Source organism: Silurus aristotelis (genome assembly GCF_946808225.1).
Source record: "Silurus aristotelis genome assembly, chromosome: 6".
NCBI classification, from domain to species: Eukaryota; Metazoa; Chordata; class Actinopteri; order Siluriformes; family Siluridae; genus Silurus; species Silurus aristotelis.
In genome coordinates, this window is record NC_139579.1 from 18,804,759 (window position 1) to 18,830,096 (window position 25,338).

Sequence of the window (25,338 nt, forward strand, 5' to 3'; positions counted from 1 at the left end):
AAACAAACATAAGCTAAACCCTTGTTGTGTTTGCGATGGCCACTATTAGTTTAAGCTTTTCTTTCTGTGAGTCACCTCCCTGTCAGGAGCGAGTCTGAACAAATCTATAATCTGCCAACTAATTTCTGCTTTGGGTTATTTGTTCATTCGGAATAAAATCTGAAAAAGTAATACTAAATATTTAATGTCCAGTAATACACTATGAGAACAGGTCAGCTATTAGTACCGGAGTGCAAGCAAGTAGTATGGAAAATACAATTGGAGCTGAAATGTTTTCCGTGGTTCGCAAAGACTGTTAACTACAGTGTTTGATTATTAAAGCATAATGGGTTACTTTTTCTAGTTTAATGCACCATAAATGCTTGTTGGAAAACACGTGTTATTGGCAGAACTGACACTAGTGATGTAAAATAAGCTCTTTAAACAGAAACAGACATGTGCCCTTGATTTTAATCACACTTCCCTGATATGAGCATTATGAACATATGAACAAAATACTTGTTATAATTTTCAAAACAGACATGACAGGACATGCAATTTTTCTAAAATAATGAGGCTGTTAGTTTATTATCTGATTAAGTCCCAGTGCATTTCTGTTATGCCACAGCAAGTTCTCAAGCCTGACAATTGTTTTTATTTCATGTACACATCATCCTTATTTGTTTATAGCTACATTTAATATCATGAAACATCCACAAAACAAGTTAGTTCCTATTATCACTTACATCACATAGCTATAAACTTACCAGCCTTTGTTTTTCTCTTTTGTTAATCATTTTATAACAGCAAAAGCATTCAAAAAGACAATGAATCAAACTCTTCCTAAAAATATTAAATAAATGTATTCTCAACGAACGTCACCAGATCAAAAATGTCAAATCTTTTAAATCTGTTAAATGGGATCTATCAGTGTGGTGTTACCTGGTTGGCATATGAAACTTCTTACTTTAGAGAGAATCTCTAGAGATAATTAAGTTCCATCATTTTGCAACCAATGATACAATTATGAATTTCCCATAATATGTTGTTCAAATTCCCGCATCCCAGTAACCTGCTAACTTCTGAATCCTTTCCTTCCTCGTAGTCTGATATATGTTCGAAATATGTTCGAGAAGCGGAAAACTATCTGTTTGCTCACACTGTCTGGCTAAGTGTGCTCTTTACAATAGCTCACCACAGCTCTGTCATTCAACACTAGGGGAAGAATGCAGTGAAACTACTCAAGGATCTCCAGCTAGTGCATTCCAACCTTACTGCAAACACCACACCACTATATAGAGGACAAATGTTGTGTGAGGAATTGGAAGAATGAAAGCGACAGGAAAGATGTGTCCTCCCCCAAAACACAGCATTAAAATGGAAAAGAACATCCCTGTGATTCAGTTATTTTACCTCCATCATGTTGTTTTACAGTGTTTTTTTGACACAGTAATGCTTTTGTTACTGGAATGTCATAATCCAATTTGGCCAGGGAATGGTGTGGCTTGTTTCTCAGGATGCCTATTCTGAGTCTGTGCTTATTCTGGTCTTGCTGTCCACCCCTGCTGTTTAACTCAAAATAAAAAAAGATGAATTCTGAGCCTTTGGCCACACATGTCAGAAGTGAATAGATGATTAATCAACATGGCCACTTTTTTATTTACTTATGTATTTATTAACTCTCTACTAATAAACAGTTCAATTGCTAATAAAAGGACAGAAGTTCATTAAATATGACTTTAAAAAAAACATCAGAATGAATGATTATTTCAGTTTGAGTGTCTTGTCTATGAAGCAAGTCATAAAGATTGTCTATTTTTCTGCTTTATACTCAACATCCTGTAGCAGCCCAACAAATTATTTATCATTGCTTATGAGTGCAAGTACTAACGGCGAACGATCTGAGAGAGCAAGGTAGAGAGAAACCGAGGGAGGCGAGGAGGAGAAGGAGAAAGAGAAAAGAGGGTGGGAGTGTGAAAGGCGCCGGAGGAGGAGATTTAAACGAGCAACTTGTTGAAAAGTGCTGAGGGCCAATTAGTAGCCCAAGTGTGTGAGCATGCGGAGGGACGCCGGCGTGAACGGCTTACGGAAGCTTTAAAACTAACTTAAAACAAAAAACAAAAAAATACATTTAAAAAAAAAGAAGCAACAAGTCGTCCTTAGTTCTGCACGTGCCTTCACATCTCTGACATGTTTCTGTTGAAGATCTAGTGAAGATCTAATGAAGGGGGAAAACGCTTGGAGTAGCTGATGTTTATCTAGTCACTCGGGAAGGAGACGCACACCGCGCATCTCGTTCGGGAACGGAAAAACGACATACGAAACGATTAGGTTTTTTTTTTTTTTTTTCCTCCTGGGATATACAGTATTTCTGAATTTGGACTGGAGTTGCTCCAAAGTGGATTTCTGTCTCAACAGTGAGTGGACCGAGGTCTTGGCAAAGAAGTTATTCCAAGCATGAGCGTGTTGGCGTCGCTGGTGCAGCTCGTAGCTGCTGCGGTCCTGACGCTGCCCCTGATTCAGGTAACACACACACACACACACACACACACACACACACATTATTATAAACATGTTCTGCAAGTGCATTGCTATTAATAGTGTGGTGAATGCGTGTATATTTCTTTGTTCTGTTGAACTGGTCCGCCGGTAAGGGTTGAAGTAGGGGCATAGACATGCACGAGTACGTGCAGCTCTAAGGACAGACGTGTCTCTGTCTTTCTGCAGGAGTGTCATTAGGGTCAGTAGTGAAGAAAAAGCGTGTGACATGGGGCTGTTGGAGGTTTTTTTACGTCTTCTTTTTTCCTTTAGCACCCCATTGTCCGCAAAATTACAACCTGATCTGTTTTTTTTTTTAATCGGTGCCACATCGAAAGTGTCGAGTCATGAAGTGGAAACGTGACTGGCCGCATTACCCAGTTCGACCCGCGTGAGTTTGTCACGCTTTCCCGAGCCTCCCAAAGCGCGCGCGCGCCCTCGCGCGCCGATTGCGTCATCCTGGAAGTTCACTCTGACGTCCATCGCATTTCTGTGTCGCGGGTTAAAATCTTGTACAAATAATATCAAATCTTTACCAAGTTTTCTATGCTCTTTATGACATTCTATATTTTAAATAATGGTCATGTATGAGCTCTCAATGCTGATGGGCTTGGAAGGAGAGAACTGAAAAACTCTTCTTTCACACCTGCATCTCCATCAGCTCACACAAGTGGAGACCTGACCCCTTTAAAGACTAGATCTAATATCATCCTAATACCTCTCTGTTTCTGCTTTGTACTTTATACCAATTTCGCCCAAAAAGAGCTCATTTTAACCCGAATTCTGTTAAGCACAAACCTGGGACATTTGCTAGTTTTTCAACCCTTTTATTGATTTCAATGTAGATACTCAACAAGTCACTGTAGCTACTGAATAATATGCTGTTTTATCACAACACAAGGCAGGACTTTTATGGATTAAGCTCACTGTGGTCGTTTAGATCTCCTAGGTCCTGTTATAAGTCTGCTAGGACAGACCAGTGTTCGCCTGTGTCCTTTGTCTTAATACCTTACATGTCAAAATACAGCCGCGTGTCTTCTGTATGTGAAAGTGTGTGTGGATTTGGTGCTTGTGCCAACACTTTTACTTTCCTTAGTGCTTTCTGGGACCCAAGAGGTTTCCAACATTTGTTGTAACTGGCTTGGTCGAACTAGACTTTCAGTCAAGCACCCTTGTAGCGGGAGTGAACATTTAACACATGCCAGACGTTTTTCAAGTTCATTCACTGCTTCCCATTGATGAATCCTTCCTGAATGCCTGAACTAAAGAGTTCTCACAAAAGACTGGAACCTTCCCAATCTCTCTCTCTCTCTCTCTCTCTCTCTCTCTCTCTCTCTCTCTCTCTCTCTCTCTCTCTCTCTCTCTCTCTCTCTCTCTCTCTCTCTCTCTCTCTCTCTCTCTCTCTCTCCCTTCCCCCTTCCTTCTTACTCCTCATTATTCTTTTCTTTCTTTTGCTTCATCTCCCTCGACATGCTTCATGTCTCTCTTACAGCCCTTTTATTTGTTCCATTTTCTCTGCTCTCACACTCCCCTCCTCTGTCACTGAGATGTGGCGAAAATCCAATTTGCTGTAATTCAAGGGGATTTGTATAAAGCAGACCGGTAATGAGAGATATCACTTGAGAAAGTATAGGGACTCAGTGTTACGTTTCTGGAGCTAGATAATCAGCTCAAAAATGCTTGGAGAAAACATGAGTAAAATCCAGCTTCTGAGGTTTCAGAATGGCAGACACTTATACTTAAATGAGCAGCTAACTCACGCATCAACCAGCCAACTGTTGGAAATCTTATTCCATCTTTCCAGTATACAGGGTAAGCAAAATATAGTTTTGCACATTGTATTGTATTTACATTGCATGTTAAAACCAATCGATTCCAATACATTACTCACTTTATCTTATTTATTTATTTACTTACTTACTTTGCTACTATTATTTTACCAGTATCAGAACATTGAAAATCTATGAACTCAGGTCTTTATACTGTAGATACAAAACTGGTTACCATTTCTTACATTTCTTGCAGGGAATTGTGATAAAATGATCCATACAGCAGTGCTCCATGACTGCCTACATAGGTGGTGCTGAGAGACCAAGCACAGGAAAAAAAAATTATGAAGTTTCTTGTAACAGTTTGGAAATATAATTCCAAAAAATGTCACACAAAAGAAAACAAGTGGGTAACAGCCTGATACTATCAAGTCGTAGGCCTGTTGCTGAAGACTCTGGATGACACACTGTTATTGAAAAAGTATTCCTCAAGAGTTCTTTGCATGGGTTGTGAAGATGAATTTATCTTGGAATGTTTTCAGAAAGTGAGGTCCTTTATAGTCTTTTATTTATTTAATTCTACAAAGAAACCTTCAAAGAAACCTTGGGAGATCCTTTTCTTAGAATATATCTATGAATACAGTGATCTTGTAATCCCATGTAGTTCTGCCCATTTCTTGAAGTTTCATGAGGTTACCTTTATTATTTTTTTATCTTAACAGAGCACAGCAAATGTTTGGGAATCAGTCATATCTCCTCTCATAAAGTTTATCCTGAGAATTCTACTCCATGACTCCACTTTGCTGCTTGTCTTGTCTGGTTGACCACTGAACAGAAAAGCTTAACAGAACGGAAAGTAAATATTGACCACCCAATTGGGGAAAAAATAAAATAAAATCTTGTCCCTCCCTGCTCTTTTGGATATGGGGGGTGCTGATTTCAAATTTATTAAAAAAGCTTTCACCTGTCCCAAATTCTTTATTTTTAATTACAGTATGTGTCATCATTGCTGGTAAAAAAACAACCACTATATCACCTTTATAACTTGTTTTTTTTGTTTAGATTGTCATTACAACAGTTGTCATGATTTTTTAGGATTTTAAAACTAAGCGCAAAGTAAACAAATTATCAAAAATATAATGTGCAAAACATTATCAGTAAAGGTCTCAATAATGTGAGAATTTCTAGACTGTGTGGCGAAAGAACGTCTCAGGAGCAGGTGATTTTTACTGTCATGCAGGTGGTTTAATATGAAATATGAGACACAAAGAAAGACTACATTCATTAACATAGAAGCACACTGAGTGCTTTCATGGTGCTGTCTGACACACTCACCTTGTTCATTCATTCTTAGTCAGTATATGCTTTTTTCTTGTCAGGAGCACCCTGGTTTAAATCATTCATTTGTTTAGAATTTGAGAAACATGTTGCAGATTTGGTTTAGGGTTTGCAGTGGATCCAGAGTCTATGCCAGGAACACTAGGCATGAATTAGAAATGAGGTGGGGATGGCATCAGTCCATCGTAGCACACCATTCACACACACATTTCCACACTCATTTATATCCATGGGCAGTTTAGAGTCACCCAATGCACTTACCTGTATGTTTCTGGACAAGAAGGACATTTAAAACTCAGATCAAAGTAGGTATTGAGCTCTGCATCACTTTGAGAAAAAAAAAACTCTATTAACCTGATTGTATTGTGCACAGCCCTTACCTTATATTGAATTCAAAAATAATTTCTTTTCAGAGTTCACTAACTTAGTACAGTTTGATTTGGCAATTATATTCCACTTCTTTTCCAAGGCTTTGACAAGGTCATTGCAAAACTTTGATCTTCCTTTGATTATCCCCGTTTGCTTGTCTAATTTGTCTTGTTTTTTTTTTTTTGTTTGTTTCGCCAAACACATCCTTTAGAATTTAGATGCCCCAAAACACATTTTGCCTGTGGTTGCTTGTATGTTTTTAACAACCCTACACTGTAACCTATGCATGTGATAGATATAAGTGATTGTTATAACATGCAGAGAGTGCCCAGTACTCGCCCCATACATCTGCAGATCTTTTAATGATGCTGTATGTCTCCTGAAAGTTTTCTTAATAATTTCTTTGTCCTTTTTATCAATTTTTAATAGATGTTGTGCTCTAGGTAATGCCAAATTATGGTGCCCCATCTTCTCTATTTATCGATGACTCTTCATATTCATTGGTACATCAAATATTTGAGAATTTATTTTGTTCATCTCTTCTGAGCAGTACCTTTCGACAATAAGGTCCCATAGACCATTTGTAAGCTCTTTGTGGACCATGGCTTCAGCAAATTAGGCCAAGAAAATCTTAAGAACCGAAACAGCAGGTCTTTTTTATTTGACCTTATCGTTTTGTACGAGTTTTAATGTGATTGGATCATTTAGAGCAAATGCCACATTATAAAAGGGTGTGCACACCTATGCAAAGATTTTTGTTTTTCCCCTAAAAACATTTTAGTTTTACTTCATTGGATCCTGGAAACTGCTGATTCAGTAAAAAATGACTTTTTTTTAACTACGGTATTTCTACAGCGGTCATGTGAACTTGTTTGCTTCTGAACACATACTGAGCTTTGTCTTCCTAAACACTGTAGTGTCAATGAACAGCTTTTATGCTAGCGTATTATTTATTCTAAGCTACTTTATTTTAGCTATTTGTTATATTGCAAACATGACATTATATTTCAGCTTTATGCCATTCATGTAGATGATTGTGCCGATTATGTAGATTATTGGGCTCCACATGCAGGTTAGTTTGTGCACATGCAGGGCATAGTTTTGTTCCAAAAGGAGGCACCTGTCAGGAAACTGCCATGAAATACCACAATTACCTGACGATGCGATTGTTTTAGCATGCAGGTTTACATCCTTTCATAAAGTATTTATGTGTTTTCCTCTGTGCTATTTTCTGTCTGGTATCTGAAAGCGCTTGTGCTTCCATGTAAATTTCCATCTATGTTTGCTTCCTATGCCCCAGATGCCACATATTCTCTCTTAAATGTCATATGATGTGCTATTCCACTTTTCCTGCCTTGTTTGTACCCTGTGAGTTGTCTCCTGTACCGTTCATCTCTGCTTCACCCGGCTTTCCGTTATATGTATTCTTAGCTTTCACCTTTCCTGTGCAGGATAGTTAGACAGAATGCTGAGAGAGAGGTTGTATTGAACCTTTGCCCTTTTAATGTCGGTTTCCTGTCCAGGTCATCTCCTTCTCGTCTCGTTTAAACAGCTGGAACGATGATGACATTGACCTATGCGGGTGTTCTCAGCTCGCTTTGTATTATCCAGACTTAGCAGTAAGGAAGAATATGCAGCAGCCTTGTAAAAGCACAGTGTTATTAAAGGTAATCGGAGCTGGACAGAGAGCAGGATCTGTGGTAGCTTCTGTGCTTCAGCATGCAATTTGAAGACGTGATTCACTACAGGTGTTTCCTCTCGATCAACACTTAAGCAAAATAATACTTGAGTCAGACCATCTGTTTCTGCATTTATCAGCTTCCTCTGCTTTGGTTCTGCCAAGAAGGTGCTATTTATGCAAGAGCCACTAAATAGGCAGCTGGCAGTGTAAACACCTGTGTTTTCAAGTTACAACACTCAGAGATAATCCTGCATAATTAGTTTATATACATAGCTATACTGATATATACATATGCACATATAACACCTTAATGTATATATTAACACCTTACTGGTGCTGTATTATTATACATGTGGTGTTAACATTTGGGACATGCTGAACAGTAAACATGCAACACCTTGGTATTCTGTATCTTGGTGATCTATATGACAAACTCCGTTTAAATGCATTTGCCGAGGCACTTATTTGCAGAAAGATAATATGTGCAATAACAGTTTAAATGAAACCATTATAAGTCATGAACCTGGGGAATCAAGCTCGTTTTCAGTTTGTGTGCAGGAGACAAGAGATATCTTCCCTGGGCACTGATGCATTGCATAACTCTTGTTAATAAACAAAATAAGCATTTCCATAACACTTTTCATGAAAACTGACTCTTTTCAGCCTTTGGTTGTTGCAGCATCCATCTCCACATTTTGATCACACATTTAGTAGACACTCAGTTGTAGTGGTGACAGGAGGTCTGCTCCTTCCTGTGCAGGCCTGCTCGTTGCCCAAGGGACAAAGAGTACAATCACAATCTGGAAACATGGACCTCTCCTTCCTTTACTGGCACTCAAGAGACTGTCATCTGCTCAGTGGCCTTTAATCTCTCATCTGGAGGCAATTTATTCCCTTTTACACACCCATGGCAGCATTTACTGTAATAGGGAGCACAATTACTCTGGACTGGCCCATACACATAGGCCCAATGAGTTGTCTTTGCATTTGTTGTATGGTGCCTGGACTGATCACTGCTGTTGAATTAACATCTGGTGAGTCAAACCCAGAATTTTTTAACAGTGTCTTGGTGGAATTTCTAAAGCTTGTATGTGTGCACATGAGCTAAATTGTGAGTGATACAGCCAAGAGGGCCGACAAGTTTGTGGCACGCTCATCAATCAGTAAAAAGCAGCATCGTGTTTCCCCTAAATCTGGATCACCTTTTCTTTAATTTGACCTTAACATGTTGAGCAGCTGGAAAGCATCAGCTTTAAGACAGAGCGTGTTGTAGTACTTATCACATTAACTTACCCCAAATACAGCTTTTTTTCACTCCTTCAATAGACTTTAATGTGACAGATCTACACCAGCTGAGTGCTTTAAAGGGCTGTTTGAGCAACACTTGTAAATACTTGTGGTCCACGGATGGTAGAATGTTCTATTGCAAATTCTATTGTATTCATACGAAGAAAGATGATTATATGAAGGATTAATATATTTACAGAACAGCATCTATCTTTCAGGGCCTTTGGGTCTCTTTCAAGGATCATCAACTGGAGCTGAGAACTGGCTGAAGATGTGTCTTTTGCAGTTATGTAGCAGTTATGTAGCACACTTGACCCTTTATGAGGCTGACTTTTTGAGAATGTTCTACTATATTATATGTCACGAGAAAACTGTAGTTGGCAATTTTCTCTGCTGTTTCTTTGGAAAATGTGTGCATTGTCAGCAAATTGTTCTGTAGCACTTTCCCATCTGTAGTACTATCTGTAGTATTTAACTGTATTGCTTTCCCACTTTAAAATTGTAACATTCCCAGTTGCATTTTTCACAAGGAGCCAAATGTCTGCAAAAATATTTAGTTATCACTTTGTTTGCTTTTGTTTTTCTCTCAAAACTTCCTGCCCCATATCCAACAGACTACTCGAATCGAAATCTGATGATTCTCAGCTGCCTCTCAGCTGCCTCTTGATGTCAGAGCTCTCTTGTGTTGTCTAAGTAATGGAACATCTGAAAGAGTATTGCATAAATGTCAAGTCTCAAGGAACTTGTTAATCTCACATTAATCAGGGGCATCACACTGATGCAAATAATTGCACATCGGTCTGTTATACACGATACAGGAGAACTGTCCTAGAACATAGCTTCAGTGGTTCTCACAGATCTTGTCTTTCTAATTATTATTGATGGACAAAAGCAGAACAGTGGCAAATTAAACTGTTGAAGGAGCTGTAGAGAGTGAAAAATGACATCTTTTTAGGAATTCATTTCAGGGGGAAAAACATAATGTATAATTCACAATCCCCTTTTAATTGTTTCCCTGACATAAACAGAATGGGTTTAAAGATCACAGAATGAATGTTCATTTCTGCTCTAGTACATCCTGGATGTATGGTTTCAACGCATAGCCCCTCCACAAGTTTTGCGTCATCATTAGGATGCCTTTGATGCTCTTCCAGTCTCTAATGATCTATATGATTCTTAAAAAGCCATAAGGAGCTGGCCAAATCTAAAAGTGTCCTCTATAAATCTAAATATTGAATTATAATCCACCCACACATGCTCACGTACACACGGATGAGCAGCTGCTACGTGAGCTTCTCCACATATCCACAATATTCTGCCAGATTTTATTAGGGCAACTCATTTTTCTGGCTCAGGAAGCCTTAAGGTGCTGAATGTGTGGCTTATTCTGGCTGACACACATTATGCCAGGTTTCTCCAAATACACCTCCTCCCCCACCATGGCCACCCCAAGCATTCTTTCCATGAAAGGCATCCAAGATTGTCGCCAAAAAGAAACCATTGTGGTGAGGTAACTATGTTTAACACATAGCCTGCCTAAAATATTACACCCCCCCCCCCCTTTTTTTTTGGGTAGTTTTGATTGTGTACTTTTGGTATTTATAGTACATGATGAGGAACCTGCTTTTTTATTGTCTTAAATGCAAAAAAATCTGGTTCATTATCGAGGCAGTGACAGTATAAGGGAGTAATGTGATTGCAAATATGTTTCATCATGCCTCTATTTTTCCAAAATAAAAATACTTTATTTATAGTGCTGTAGTGCTATTTTTACACAAGTTCGCTCCATATCAGTCTATGTGTGACCTATACATATTCAAGTAAGGTGAAGGTAGGCAATGTAGGTCACTGACCTGCTAATTTGTTTAGCATTGAGCCCTCTTATCCTGAAGCATAGCAGAGGAATTTCACAGACCAAAGAATCATGGTATGATATCAGTCTACGGATTTGCTTCTCTAGTTAGCTGAAACTCTGTTCAGGATCTTGATCCATTTAAACATAGGGCTGGTTTTAATTATGTTTCAAAAGTGGCACACATTACATTTTAATGGTATTATTATTTTAATGGAAATTTCGAAGGTGAGATGTTAATGATGAGTATTGTTTTAAAGGACACTTGGAGTGTATAAAGAGTTAACATGGTGGTGGAGTCTTAGGTTCCAGAAAAAATCTAATGTTGTTTAACAAAGGCTTAATGGTGAGTGTCCACAGAATGGAGATAGGAGAACATGAAAATAAATAGATGAATCACAGAAATTTTTTTTAACTTAAACAGACAAAAAATGGAAATATGATAAATCTTTTGGCCACATCTGGGTGACTTTTGGATTGAAAAAGCTGTCTTGTACCACCAGTGTGTGCTAAGAGATTTTGATCTTCTATGTTATATTTAAATTTCCTGAAAGACAAATGGTTTTGTAGATTAACTTCAGTAATGACTGATATCTTTAATGCTTGTTCATCTCTGTTTATACTTAAAAATAAATATAATCAGGTTGAAACTGTGTAATAAATCTGATGATCTCTGATATGATGTTTTAATCTTTTACAGTGTTTCCACTCAGACACAACCAACAGCACATCTAAAGGTAAGAATAGCCTTGTAACCAGTTAATATGTGCATGATGTTAATTAGGCACTTATAGTACATGTTGCCATTATTGTACGCAGATTACATAGGCCAGAGTGAGGCACTATGTCCAAGGTATGTTTTCTGACATAAACCAAATGCTGACATAACTTGCCAACATCACTCATAAATTTTACACTGGTATTTTAATAGAAGTTCTCCATCACACCCATTAGACACAAGGATCCAAATGTGTGTGTTAATTTTTAAGGACTAAAGTATAAAATCCACAATTGTATATAATCATTCTAAAGGATTCAAATTGATTATAATATCAGACCAATGCACCCAAATGTATAGACAGAATAACTCTAATAAATCCTTAAAATACTTTACAAAATGCTGTTCCTGAGCTGCTGAGTGTCTGTCTGGCGGTCCTGTCATAGTAATTCACAGCCAGTGTTGTGTCAGAGTTGTCACATAAATATTGTTGAGTAATTTGTACACATACGCCATAAACCAGTAAAAGTCAGTACTTCACTACAAAGTGACAGGTGGGAGTTGGCCGACTGTCAGGGGAGAGAAACAGTAATAGCTTGAGAGCATTAACCAACAGAAGTCAATGTGAGAGTCAGTATAATACGATAAGAGGTAAATAGATTTAGGAGCGAGTGCATTTTCTTTGAATATTGAATTAGTTTGTTTTCTAATATGGTGAAAAGCTAACGAATGTTACGGTACTAGTCAAGTTAACATGGAATTTTAGTTTTACTTGGCTGCTTTTTTTGGCTAAATATGTCATATTTGTGGACTAGTGACTGGTGAATAGTGTTTTTTTTGTAGTCTTCTTTGTAGTGTTGTTTTGCAAACCCAGTTACAGTAGGTAAGATGTAAACTGAGTTGTCTCCCTGCCTCAGTGTATGTATTTATTACTAAATCTTCTTAATAACGCCATTTTGAACACTACCTGCTTGCTCTTCACGTTTGACAGGTTAAAAATAAAATTAGATAATAAAATATTTGTAGAACACAGAGGTGGTTAAAAAAAAAAAAAAGCATGTGCTGGATTAGACCAGAGATACTGTATTGAAGTTTGGAGCCATCACTTCCATGTGCTTTCTGAACATAATGTTCCAAATATAGTGAAATATAAAAAATATTTTGCCACATGTGCATAAATAAGGTTAGAATATGATGTTAGGAGGCCAGGGTATTTTAGTTTATTTTAGCTCTTCTACTAAACCATGGCAATCTGTTTCTTCACGGCTTTCATATATATATATATATATATATATGAAAATATCACTCAAATAGCATATTTCGAATGTCAGTACAGACACATTCATTTCTGACCGGTAAAAATAGGAAAGAATTGTGTTAACCAAACCACATTACCAATAGACTGGTGTTATACTAACAAATTCTGCCAAAAGTTATTTTCAGCACATTTACCGTTATCTGCCATTTTAGGATTGAGTGTTCGGAATGTTTACAAATCCGAGACACATACATGTTGAAAAATCATTGCTCAAGTCAGGATCTGAAGCAACTGTTGGCTGGATTTTGTTTTTGCAGAAGTCTTTGACCCATATTCACTAATTTGCATTCATGTGCATCCTGCCTTCTCGTAGTAAACTGCAGATTAACCTTGGGGCAGCCATTCCACTTTTCCCACTATTTCTTACAGGCTCTTGTATTTCCCTTCATGGTGATCTTGTGTTGCGTGATGTTTTTACAGCGAATGATTGATTCGCAATCTTTAACCCAGAAGTTCTTCCATATGTGATTTTTTTTCTTCATTCTTAGTGGACTGCTGGACAACCTAAAGCTACAGAAGCCTGCATGTTGTCTGTTTTCATTAACAGATGAAGTGCGTGGGGAACGGCAGATCAATTAGCAGCTTTGATATTTCATCTTTTATCTGTCTCATTTGCTTGTTCATGTTACTCATATGATAATGAGGAGCAGATGCTGATCAAGAAATAAAGGAATGAAACAGGAGCAGTGAAATATCTTTACGTTCAGAGCTATGAATACTAACTAAATGTGAAATAATCATGTTTGCAAAAAACTTTCTAATTAGTAGCTCTACATTTAAACAGCAAAGATTTAAAGAAATGACTGGGCCGTAACAGAAATATTACGATTACATTACAATGATTCAAATCTATGTGGTTAGTCAGAGCTACTGGTGACTTTACAGTTAGCATTACCATTCTTTTAATCCAAAATGTTCAAAGTTTCATTCAAAAAGCTTTCTTTATTGCCGCATTTTCTTTTAGTTAAAAATGCCACAAACAACATAAGCTACTTTACAACTTGCGAAAAAACACAAGGGCACAAAGGGCAAAGTTGAAAATGTAGAACATGCATAAATCTCAGTGAAATGTAATCCCTCTCATCTGGAATTCCTGCCTGCTTATAGGCCAGTGTTCATGACTGCAACTATCTTAAGGTGTGGCTACTTAGGGACCTATGAAAGAAAGCAATTTAGTTGAGAATTTTTGGAAAGATGCTGCTGCTTGTGTAGGCACCATGACCTCACATTTGAGACCTAGCTAACGAAGCACATGTTTATTGGGCAATTATGCATAGTGTACTGACTACATCTTAGAATGATCCTGTGTCATGTGCCTCAGGGCACCTGCAAGTTTCAGAACCTCTACATCCACCTATGTTGGAGCAGAGAAGCTAGTCGTCATTGTAAAGTATCAGAACCATAGATGTCCAATTTATGACTTTTCTTACTCGTGTACCTACCATTACTTTCAGTTCGACTGAAATTCAAAGTAATTATGGAAAAATATACTATGTTAATTTGGCATAATTCACTCACTGGCTAGATTTTGACATTTAATGACTGCTTTTTCCCTCCTTTTTGTTGCAGTAATCCTTTTTCAGGAGGTGTGGGGACGGAGCTTCTGTCGCACCATCGAGACACTGGTAGAGGTAGTGCAGGAGTATCCCGGGGAGGTGGAGCACATGTACAGCCCTTCCTGTGTGCCATTGGTCCGTTGTGCCGGTTGCTGCGGAGACGAGAAACTTGAGTGCCACCCCACGCAAACCTCTAACGTCACTATGCAAGTATGTTCTAGAACAATAATAGTGAAGTGGACTATCTCAGCCACTGGTCACTAATAGGGTCAACAACAAAGTAAATACACTGTATGTATATGCACATGTATGTACTGTAAATACACTGTATTTACTGAACTGCATTTCATGCAGTACAATAACTTCTCTATTTAAACTTGTTATAATGATATAAATGATTTATTATTATCCAATGTCTCCAAGTAACTTTTTTTTACATTTCGGGTAGGCTTCCACTAGTAGAAAAACCTAAATAGTCCCAAATAGACAAATAAATGCATTCTGAGGAATGAATGTCTAAGAAATGAAAAACTGCTGACATGCTGATCGTGCAGTAATTGCAGGCAAACGCTTAAAAACCCAGCGCAGATCAAAGGAGATCGTGCTCTGGAGAGCTGCACATGAACAGTTTATTTTGTGCAAAATAGGAGCGATTAACAGTTTTTGTGTGCTCACAGACCAGGTTGTGGAGTAGAGTGCAGATGCTGTGTAGTAACAAGTAACAAGTTAGTTTCCCTGAGAACCAGTGCTCAAGACTTTTTTGCCACACTTATTCTATCTAATGTGCTGGTCACATATTTGATATTATATTGTATTAAACAGTAGCATCACTCTTGTAGTAATAGTGTAATTCTCTGTGTGCAAGACATCCTCTTTGTGATAGTGTGACAATGTTTGTCCTGTGTTTACCTGTTTGATCATCTCGATATATGGACAGATTGGACAGATTGTTGCAAACTAGATCAGGCTTTAAATTAGAAAATCATATATAGAAATGGGTTTTATAATTATGTATTGTATTTGGTGCATTGTAATTTTATACTAGGAAATACTAGGTCAATTTGACTATATTCAATGTGTTTCTTTGTAGTGAATTACCGTATTTTTCGGACTATAAGCCGCTACTTTGTTCCCACGTTTTGAACCCCGTGGCTTAAACAACGAAGTGGCTTATTTATGAATTTTCCTTGGGTTTTTCCCGGTTTCACAAACTTCAAGCCAAAAAACTGAACCCCATAACATTAGACCAATGAAATTTCTGAACGGAAACAAAAAAAACGCACCTCACCTGTGTTCTGAGCTGCACGGCATCGGGAGAAAAAAAGGGTTTTTTTTACACACGATGATGCCAAAAGATAAACTCCCGAGAGAAATTGTTGTAAGAGGAAGGAGGAAGACAGTGAACAATGACTTTCTTGGTAGGGTACTGTTTAGATACAAGCCGTTGTAACGCTTTGAGTCAGGGTCAAGAGATAGCTCGCTAACTCCAGTTGCAACAGAAATCACAGACAGGTTTCCAAAACTCGTGCTTTTTTATTTTTCTTGGCAACAGCATTACGGGTTAGTCAAAGAAACTTAGAAATGAGCATCAGAAAATAATAAGGACATATTCCTTGGTCTTGCACACATGCAGTAATACCGGGAAAATGCGGCGACAGGCTATTCCCAAAATGCCGCTCTGCTTTTAAAGGAGCCACAACATATTTCACCCCTTACACTGTGTAACAGACACTGTCTTCCGTTAAAGCCTGTGTAAAGTTTATTAGTTTTAATGTAGACCCCTTATAGACAGGTGCGGTGTAAAAGACAGGTGTAAAAATCTTTGTCAAATTCAGTGGGTGCGGCTTATATATGGGTGCGCTTAATAGTCCGGAAATTACGGTACTACATTTTGCAACATAAAAAAGAAAATAACTGTAAAATATTGTATGCAGTTATTAAAGCTGAAGCCATCCGAGCAGGGACAGGAGTATGTCGAGATGACTTTCGTAGAGCATAAAAGCTGTGAATGTAGGTAAGGACAAATTCACTCTGGTTTGTTCTGTTTTCTTCATTCATGTGCTCTCTTTCTAACCATGTTCTTATATTATAACTCTGAGAAATGCGACAAGAATATCAGCTGAGAAGCAAACACTAGTAACTAACTGTGTCTCTGTTTTTATGTGGTGTGATGATCAGAGTAAGAAAGCGTACACCAAAGCATGACAGGTAACTTTTTTACCAACACTTCATCATGAGTAGTAATCATTGCATTGTCATGATTGATTTCAAAATCAGAGTTTTTCATCTTTTTATTGTTGTAGGTGGAAGCCAAGAGGAAGGGGGAAAAAAAGGAAACAAAGAGTAAAAGACTGTGATGGGTACAGAACGACTTAAATACAAATTGTTTCTATTGATGGAAACAGATATGATAAAGTTTTTTTTTCCTGAGGGTCATACTGAAATGTAAAAACCTCATATCCTACAGGTGCCAGCCTCCTCGCAGGTAAACACTGTCCCTTCCTGCTCTCTGCCCATCTCGTACTGCCTGCCCTTTCAGTGTACTGCCAGCCTCTTACAGCATCCTGAGTCACCTCAACCACCAGATCCGAGATGCACTATTGTCATGGTGATGGGGAGATCACCACGAACATTTCATATACAGGAAGTGCCTTTTGTGAGGTGATACCCTCAGACGTGCATCTCACAAAATCTCCTGAGGAGCATAACAATGATGGGCCAGACCTAGTGTCTCTGCTAGAACATGAGCCCATAGGACACTGGCTATATAAAGTCTAATTATTATTATTGTTGTTATTATTATTATTATTATTATTATTATTATTATTATTATTATTATTATGCACATTATCTTTGACATATCACATATTTTTATTTATTGCTTGCAAACCAGAGGAGAGCATGTTTGGTTGTTATTTCTTTGACTGAATACTCTGCTGAAGTTTGGCATGAGTACAAATTGGGATAAAAATGTAATCGCCAAAGACAGTTGGTTTTTCCAGAAAACCATCAATCCTTTACTGAGATAAGCAATACACTTCTTTACTCTTGTATTAATGAATTCGTATTGTAAATGAAATGACATATGCAATAACTGAAAGGCGATGGTTGTGTAAGAATCGAAAGCTGGACAAACACCAAGAAACTCCTCCCTCCATTTTAACGAATTCCCTGTCCACACATACCAGTCCCTGTGAAGAGTTTTCTTCTCCCTGTCTCCTCCCTATCCCCCATAACCCCAACCCATTTGTAGCATTATCAGATTGTCAGTTTGTTTGGCTTTGTAGCTGTCAGAGTTCCAGCCCAGCTCTCTAAATCTTTTCCTACAAACAGTCAATCCACAAACCAAATTTTAATTGTTGAATAGATCTGCATGAAGATGCGTTCACATGGACTGCATTTGGGGTTCAGAGTGACTTCTTGTATGGTTCATACGTTGGCGTAGTGACCTCTACTGGTTTCAAGAAAGCAGTTTCCAAACAAACCTGCTGTAACGTACACATGATTTAAATGTGGACAGTTCTTGCGTAAGTCGATGGATTCAAGGGTTTGCAATACGAGAGACGAGTGTAAATCAACATAAATTGAAGTTTGAAATAAAAGTATATTATTTTTGTCTATTAAAATGGCAAAAAAAAAATGGGTTCAGATCACTGATACTCAGATACTGAACCAAAAAAGTTTTTTTATTCATTAAAAAAACCCCACCACTTGCTGCTAATATACTTGGCCTTTAAATACAAGTAACAGTATCAGTTTAACAATGACTAATAGTTTTTATTTTATCAAATTAATATTGTGTACAATCTTCTGCTTCTCCAATTTCATAAGCACATCACCTGATGTAGGATAGTATTGGACTGGCAGCATGTTTATTGTGTTGCTATGTGTGAACATTCTTTTTACTTTTTTTTTATACCATAATGGGTCAAGAGTTTTGAAGTAATTTTCCGTTTCATGTATATTGTACATATTTATATATGATATTGATAATGTATTGCTGTTGTGCCACTTCTAAAAAAAAGATACATTATCTACTGTTTTTACTTTATCAAAGGAAAATTAGAAACAGGGCTGTCATAGGAGGAGTAAACATAGTGTTTTATAGGGTTAGGGTTATATTCATCTGTTATACTTGATATATTTCTTTATAGCTATCAAGATCTATGCACTATTAAAATACATTTTAAACCATTTCCCAGTATAAAATCAAAAGTCAGTCTAACAATAAAACAGAATATAGTGCCTGTCAAAGTTTGGGAACACCTAGGCTTTGATCATTTTTGAGATTTATCGATGTTCCCTTTGTTTCTATGCAACAAACTTGGTAAAAGACAAACAAGAATGGGACAGTGAATGATTGGAAAAACATTCTGTGCACAGATTAATCCAAAGGCATTCGTCTAAGTTCTGTAAGCATTGTTTAGAAAACAAACAGTCGGCTGGAGTGTTATCTATCATGGAATGGCCTGCCCAGACCTAAATTATATTATACAGTTCTGAGATGAACTGGAACGCAAGGTCAAAGAGAAATATCCAACTATAAAGAACACCTTCGACAAGTTTTACAAGAAACAAGGCAACGTATTTTAGCTGAATGTTTGGAGAAATGAACTGTCCAGATGCCAAGAGTGTGCATTTAAGATAAGGGAGGATTATTAAATACAGTGAGGAAAATAAGTATTTGAACACCCTGCTATTTTGCAAGTTCTCCCACTTAGAAATCATGGAGGGGTCGAAATTGTCATCGTAGGTGCATGTCCACTGTGAGAGACATAATCTAAAAAAAAAAATCCAGAAATCACAATATATGATTTTTAAACTATTTATTTGTATGATACAGCTGCAAATAAGTATTTGAACACCTGTCTATCAGCTAGAATTCTGACCCTCAAAGACCTGTTAGTCTGCCTTTAAAATGTCCACCTCCACTACATTTATTATCCTAAATTAGATGCACCTGTTTGAGGTCGTTAGCTGCATAAAGACATCTGTCCACCCCATACAATCAGTAAGAATCCAACTACTAACATGACCAAGACCAAAGAGCTGTCCAAAGACACTAGAGACAAAATTTAATATGCTTGTCTAAATAATGTGGTTTAAATTATTATAATGAAAACTGACTTGCACAGAATATCGTTATTCCACATTAATTAATTAATATGGTGAGATTAGGACACTTTTTGGATTTTCACAATAGCTAAACTTTCATACAGTTCACAACAACCCACAGAACATGCTACTTTTCTGAAAACCAGGAGAAGAAATGTCCATATACGGTTAATAAAGTAATTTAATGGTAAATTTTCATTGGTTTAGATAATTACATTCAGCTTCATTGGTATGTTTAACATGCAATTTATAGGTGACTTAATTATTCACAGAAGCAATCAATTAGGTTTTAATTACATTACTATAATGAATCATCTCCTAATATATCATCACTATATTCATATGCTTTATGACCACAGTAGACGAAGTAAACAATTACTATAGATATTAAGATTTTATTTTGATTAACTTTTTTATAGTTCACTTCTTGTTAGCAACAGCAGGGTGTAGAACTTCAAGTAAATCCACAACCAAAAGGCTAATCACAACATTGACATGCACACTGTACAATACTGCAGAGTAATAATCTCTGCATAATCAATTTACAGTACATAATGTTTTACAACCCAAATTTAAAAAAGCTTTGAGATTTTTTTCTGCGTAAATTGTACAAAATAACAGAATGCAATCATTTGCAAATCTCATAAACCCATATTTTATTCACAATAGAACATAAAAAACCTATCAAATGTTTAAACTGAGGAAATGTTAAATTTTAAGGAAAAACAAGGTAATTAGGAATTTGATAGCTGCAACATGCCTGCCAACTTTTGGCGCATAATAGAACAAAAAAATACAATAAAGGACATGTAGAACTGTTCAGCAGCAACATTCCTTTCCCAAAACCTCAGCAACTGGTCTCCTCAGTTGTATACAGATGTATAAAGACAGAAGACGTGATACACAGTGGTAAACATGGCCCTATTTGTTTGTTTTCCTTTCAATTGTATATATTCTCAGTTTAAACGGTTAATATGGTTTTTGTTGTTCGTTTTATTGTGAATGGAATATGGATTTACGAGATTTGCAAATCATTGTATTCTGTTTTTATTTACATTTTGCACTGTGTCCTTTCCTGGACGTGGGGTTATATAGCTCCCAGTGTATACTTTATTCATTTGACTATTAAGATTTACATAAAAACTTATGGCATTTGGCAAACACTCTTATCCAGAGGGACTTACATTGATCTCATTTATACAACTGAGCAGCTACATGGTTAAGGGCCTTGTTTAAGGGCCCAGGAGTGGCAGCTTGGTGTGGCTGGGATTTGAACCTTCCCAGATTAAAATTATTGTGTTAAATGTATAAAATATGTTTTTTTTAAAAGTTTAAATTTTTAAAAAGCGTTTATGTTTTTACAAGTATGATAGTAAGACTTAATCAGAATTAGACATTATTTACAGAAATGATATTGTTGAGACAGAGAAACAGTTAGCTCTGTTGCCTTTTATATTTACTTTGGAAGCCCTAGGAGTTGGCATCATCTCATTGTCATTTTCCGGTCATGTGATTTTTGATTAGTAGGAGCAGGAATGTTAAATGGGCCTTCAGGCTATGCAGTTGGAGTTTTCTGCCATTTGCAGAAAGAATATTTAAAGGGTTTATGTTATGTTTGTGAATAGCCTGCAGAGGGTAGTGATACAAGTTCTCTTCTCTGCACTACATAGCCCACAAAAAATGTCCCATGTGACAAAATATTAGGGTTTTTATTGTCTTAACAACAAACCACTGGTCAAGAAATAAGCAAGAACTGAACAAATACAGTAGCTACCTCCCTTCTCTATCAGTCCTGGCTACATTTAAGCCTTCGATGGGTTGCATCAGATGTGGCAGATAACCAAATAATGACTAAAAAACATCCCAGAACATTTTTTTTTTTTAAACACGACACACACCCAGGCATGTGTTAGTTTGAAATTTCCTTTACTTTAAATTTTCTGACCATTTAAAAGTTTAATATATCTGCCAGTTTGTATTGCATATTTCTGGCTCAGTATTGTTTAAATAAAAACATTTGTAGACTTGTACCTCAGAATACACATTAATTACATTAATTTAATTAATACAGACCAACTTGCCAATCGCTGCAATTTACTGGCTTGGTCCTGGTCCAGCTGCTGTCTCTGGCCATTAGCCTGAGGAATGGTGACTGGGCATAAGACTGACTATCACAAACTAGATATATAAATGGCTAAATATTAAGGTTTTTTATGCTTTAATTAGATAAATGCACTCATGAGACCTGCTGTGCCACCATTCTTTCATTTACTTTTGCTGTAGTAAACTGTTGGGGTTTAAAACAAGGAAATTCACAGATTTTTTCTGTAGCTTTTCTTCCACTTTTATAAAACAAACATATAGGTGTCAGTATATATTTTGATTCAAAACGTAATTCAGCAACAGATAAGTCCTGACTACATTTTTGCTGTGTTTTGTGAAAATAATACATAATTATTCATAGATCACTGCAACATCTTTTCACTGAGAATAAGAAAACCAAAGCTTGTATTTTACACAATACATTCTAAATTATAAAATGTATAATACAGATTACATACAATAAACCAGTGTATTGCAGTTACCACCATTTTCAACAATAAGTTGATTTGTACTGTGATTACGTAATAGTTTTATAAAGACTATTTGTTTTCATTTAATTTAGTGTTCCCGAATACTTGGCCAACACTGCCCTCACCTGGCTGATATGTTCCTCCGAGATGGCGGCAAAACACTAAATGCTGACTTCTATAAGCTGCAACAGGGTTTAATGACAAATGCTAAAAACACAGAAAGCGTTTTAACAAGGCCAGACATTCACTGTGCCTCGAGTTGGTATTTCATTCGTCCATGCTGTCATTGCCGTCTGGGAGTCAAACAAAAAATATTAGTTTTCGTAAACTTTCAAGTTCCCAGTAATTGTTCTGAGGCTGTTATCAACTGAGGCATAGTGTATAAATATTTATTTAAGACATTGTTGAATCCTCAGTGGTCTCAGCATGGGCAGAGACTGCCAACATTGTCTTCATCTAAAAAGAACACCTGCTGCCATGTCAGACGCTGATAGCTTAATAAATCTCTCCCACAATGTGGGTATACCCAGGGCCAGAGTTTTGCTCATTTTGTCACTCTGGTTTACCTGAAAATCTTTACAGTCTTGTTATGGTCCTTTGGGGAACAATTAACATGAAAAATGTTTGCAGAGGTGCATGATAATTGTCCTGACATACACAAGACCAGGAAGAGGATTTAAATGTACAGGCATTTATACATAGGGCTGCCATTAGATGAGGGATTTGTGGCTAAAGTAATGGTCAGCTTAATAAAACACTATTAAAAATCATTGTATCTTTCAAACTAAGAGCTAGATTAACATATCTGGTATTCCAACAAGCTTCGATCCTCAAGTGCTAATTAGGACTAGCCGAAAAAGAACGTAAAATAGGAGGAGGTAACTAATTCTGTACACATGATTTTAAAAGGGATGCTTAGCCATGGACTTAGACTTTAAATCTTCTGTTAACTGCCTCTGTTTTTTGGTTCTGCACAGAGACATCTCTCATAGTTCTTCTCATGTTTGTGAATTGAGGCTTCAGGCTGTTTACTTTGTCTCTGCAGGTTTTTAACATAAACCGCACATTTGGAAGAGCTTTAATTAAATATGAACCTGACTTTTTTCTTGGTAAAATGTTTAGATACAGAAATGTGCCATGTAAGAACAAACTGTGAAAATGCCTCTGAAAAGCCATTTTAGTAGTGCAGATTAGCTCTCTGTAAGTAGCTCAGGCTGAAGATGGCTGGTTGTCTGAGTCATACTAGTTGCTCAAGGGACACATTGACAGTTGCTTAACCATGGCTTTTGATATTCCTACTCTTACCTTACCTCCTACCTGTCTAAATTTTTTTGCTCTTGCTCAAGAAACACTGAGGTTGACCTCTTCTATTTCTGCTAACTGACAAATCACTGGAAGGAATTCAAGTGAGTAGCATAAGTAAGGTACTATATATACAGTGAGAAAAATAAGTATTTGAACACCCTGCTATTTTGCAAGTTCTCACACTTAGAAATCATGGAGGGGTCTGAAATTGTCATCATAGGTGCATGTCCACTGTGAGAGACATAATCTAAAAAAAAAATTCAGAAAACACAATATATGATTTTTGAACTATTTATTTGTATAATACAGCGGCAAATAAGTATTTGAACACCTGTCTATCAGCTAGAATTCTGACCCTCAAGGACCTGTTAGTCCGCCTTTAAAATGTCCACCTCCACTACATTTATTATCCTAAATTAGATGCACCTGTTTGAGGTCGTTAGCTGCATAAAGACGCCTGTCCACCCCATACAATCAGTAAGAATCCAACTACTAACATGGCCAAGACCAAAGAGCTGTCCAAAGACACTAGAGACAAAATTGTACACCTCCACAAGGCTGGAAAGGGCTACGGGGAAATTGCCAAGCAGATTGGTGAAAAAAGGTCCACTTTGGAGCAATCATTAGAAAATGGAAGAAGCTAAACATGACTGTCAAACTCCCTCGGACTGGGGCTCCATGCAAGATCTCACCTCGTGTGGTCTCAATGATCCTAAGGAAGGTGAGAAATCAGCCCAGAACTACACGGGAGGAGCTGGTCAATGACCTGAAAAGAGCTGGGACCACCGTTTCCAAGGTTACTGTTAGTAATACACTAAGACGTCATGGTTTGAAATCATGCATGGCACGGAAGGTTCCCCTGCTTAAACCAGCACATGTCCAGGCACGTCTTAAGTTTGCCAATGACCATTTGGATGATCCAGAGGAGTCATGGGAGAAAGTCATGTGGTCAGATGAGACCAAAATGGAACTTTTGGGTCATAATTCCACTGGTGTTTGGAGGAAGAAGAAAGATAAGTATCATCCCAAGAACACCATCCCTACTGTGAAGCATGGGGGTGGTAGCATCATGCTTTGGGGGTGTTTTTCTGCACATGGGACAGGGCGACTGCACTGTATTAAGGAGAGGATGACCGGGGCCATGTATTGCGAGATTTTGGGGAACAACCTCCTTCCCTCAGTTAGAGCATTTAAGATGGGTCGAGGCTGGGTCTTCCAACATGACAATAGCCCGAAGCACACAGCCAGGATAACCAAGGAGTGGCTCTGTAAGAAGCATATCAAGGTTCTGGTGTGGCCTAGCCAGTCTCCAGACCTAAACCCAATAGAGAATCTTTGGAGGGAGCTCAAACTCCGTGTTTCTCAGCGACAGGCAGGAAACCTGACTTATCTAGAGAAGAACTGTGTGGAGAAGTGGGCCAAAATCCTTCCTGCAGTGTGTGCAAACCTGGTGAAAAACTACAGGAAACGTTTGACCTCTGTAATTGCAAACAAAGGCTACTGTACCAAATATTAACATTGACTTTCTCAGGTGTTATAATAATAAAATAAATACTTATTTGCAGCTGTATCATACAAATAAATAGTTAAAAAATCATACATTGTGATTTCTGGAATTTTTTTTGTATTTTTTAGATTATGTCTCTCACAGTGGACATGCACCTACGATGACAATTTCAGACCCCTCCATGATTTCTAAGTGGGAGAACTTGCAAAATAGCAGGGTGTTCAAATACTTATTTTCCTCACTGTATATATGTACTGTTTGCTCAGAAATAGTCACGAGAAACCGATACTTTAAATTTTAGCATAGCAGGGTGAGACAAAGCAGTAGCAGTCTGAATTGGAGTGGGTGGGATGCTATCAATTGATATTGCTAAATCTATTTCCGAAATACTGTTGTTGTTTTTTACAAGATTGCTTATAAATACATGCTCAGT

The 25,338-nt window shown here is 37.4% G+C and overlaps 1 protein-coding gene across 2 annotated transcripts; it reads left to right on the plus strand.

Annotated features, from left to right (window-relative positions):
- Nucleotides 1-1,917: 1,917 nt before the first annotated feature.
- Nucleotides 1,918-18,442, plus strand: pgfb (placental growth factor b). 2 transcript variants are annotated; one of them, XM_083543458.1, is made up of 7 exons: nt 1,918-2,502; nt 11,514-11,550; nt 14,419-14,615; nt 16,340-16,419; nt 16,584-16,613; nt 16,683-16,765; nt 16,873-18,442. In XM_083543458.1, exons 1-6 carry the CDS (start codon nt 2,437-2,439, stop codon nt 16,750-16,752), a joined length of 480 nt encoding a protein of 159 aa, XP_083399584.1. In that variant the 5' UTR covers nt 1,918-2,436; the 3' UTR covers nt 16,753-16,765; nt 16,873-18,442. The 2 variants fall into 2 exon arrangements, with proteins under 2 accessions (XP_083399584.1, XP_083399583.1); XM_083543457.1 differs by having other exon boundaries at nt 1,933-2,502; nt 16,709-16,765.
- The last annotated feature ends 6,896 nt before the right edge of the window (nt 18,443-25,338 follow it).

What these genes read in the sequence shown, in the direction of transcription:
- pgfb (XM_083543457.1), top strand. Translation starts at nt 2,437, where the DNA reads ATGAGCGTGTTGGCGTCGCTGGTGCAGCTCGTAGCTGCTGCGGTCCTG. An exon ending in TGACGCTGCCCCTGATTCAG is followed by an intron (nt 2,503 to 11,513) that starts GTAACACACACA and finishes AATCTTTTACAG; the next exon opens with TGTTTCCACTCAGACACAAC. An exon ending in AGAGTAAAAGACTGTGATGG is followed by an intron (nt 16,766 to 16,872) that starts GTACAGAACGAC and finishes CATATCCTACAG; the next exon opens with GTGCCAGCCTCCTCGCAGGT.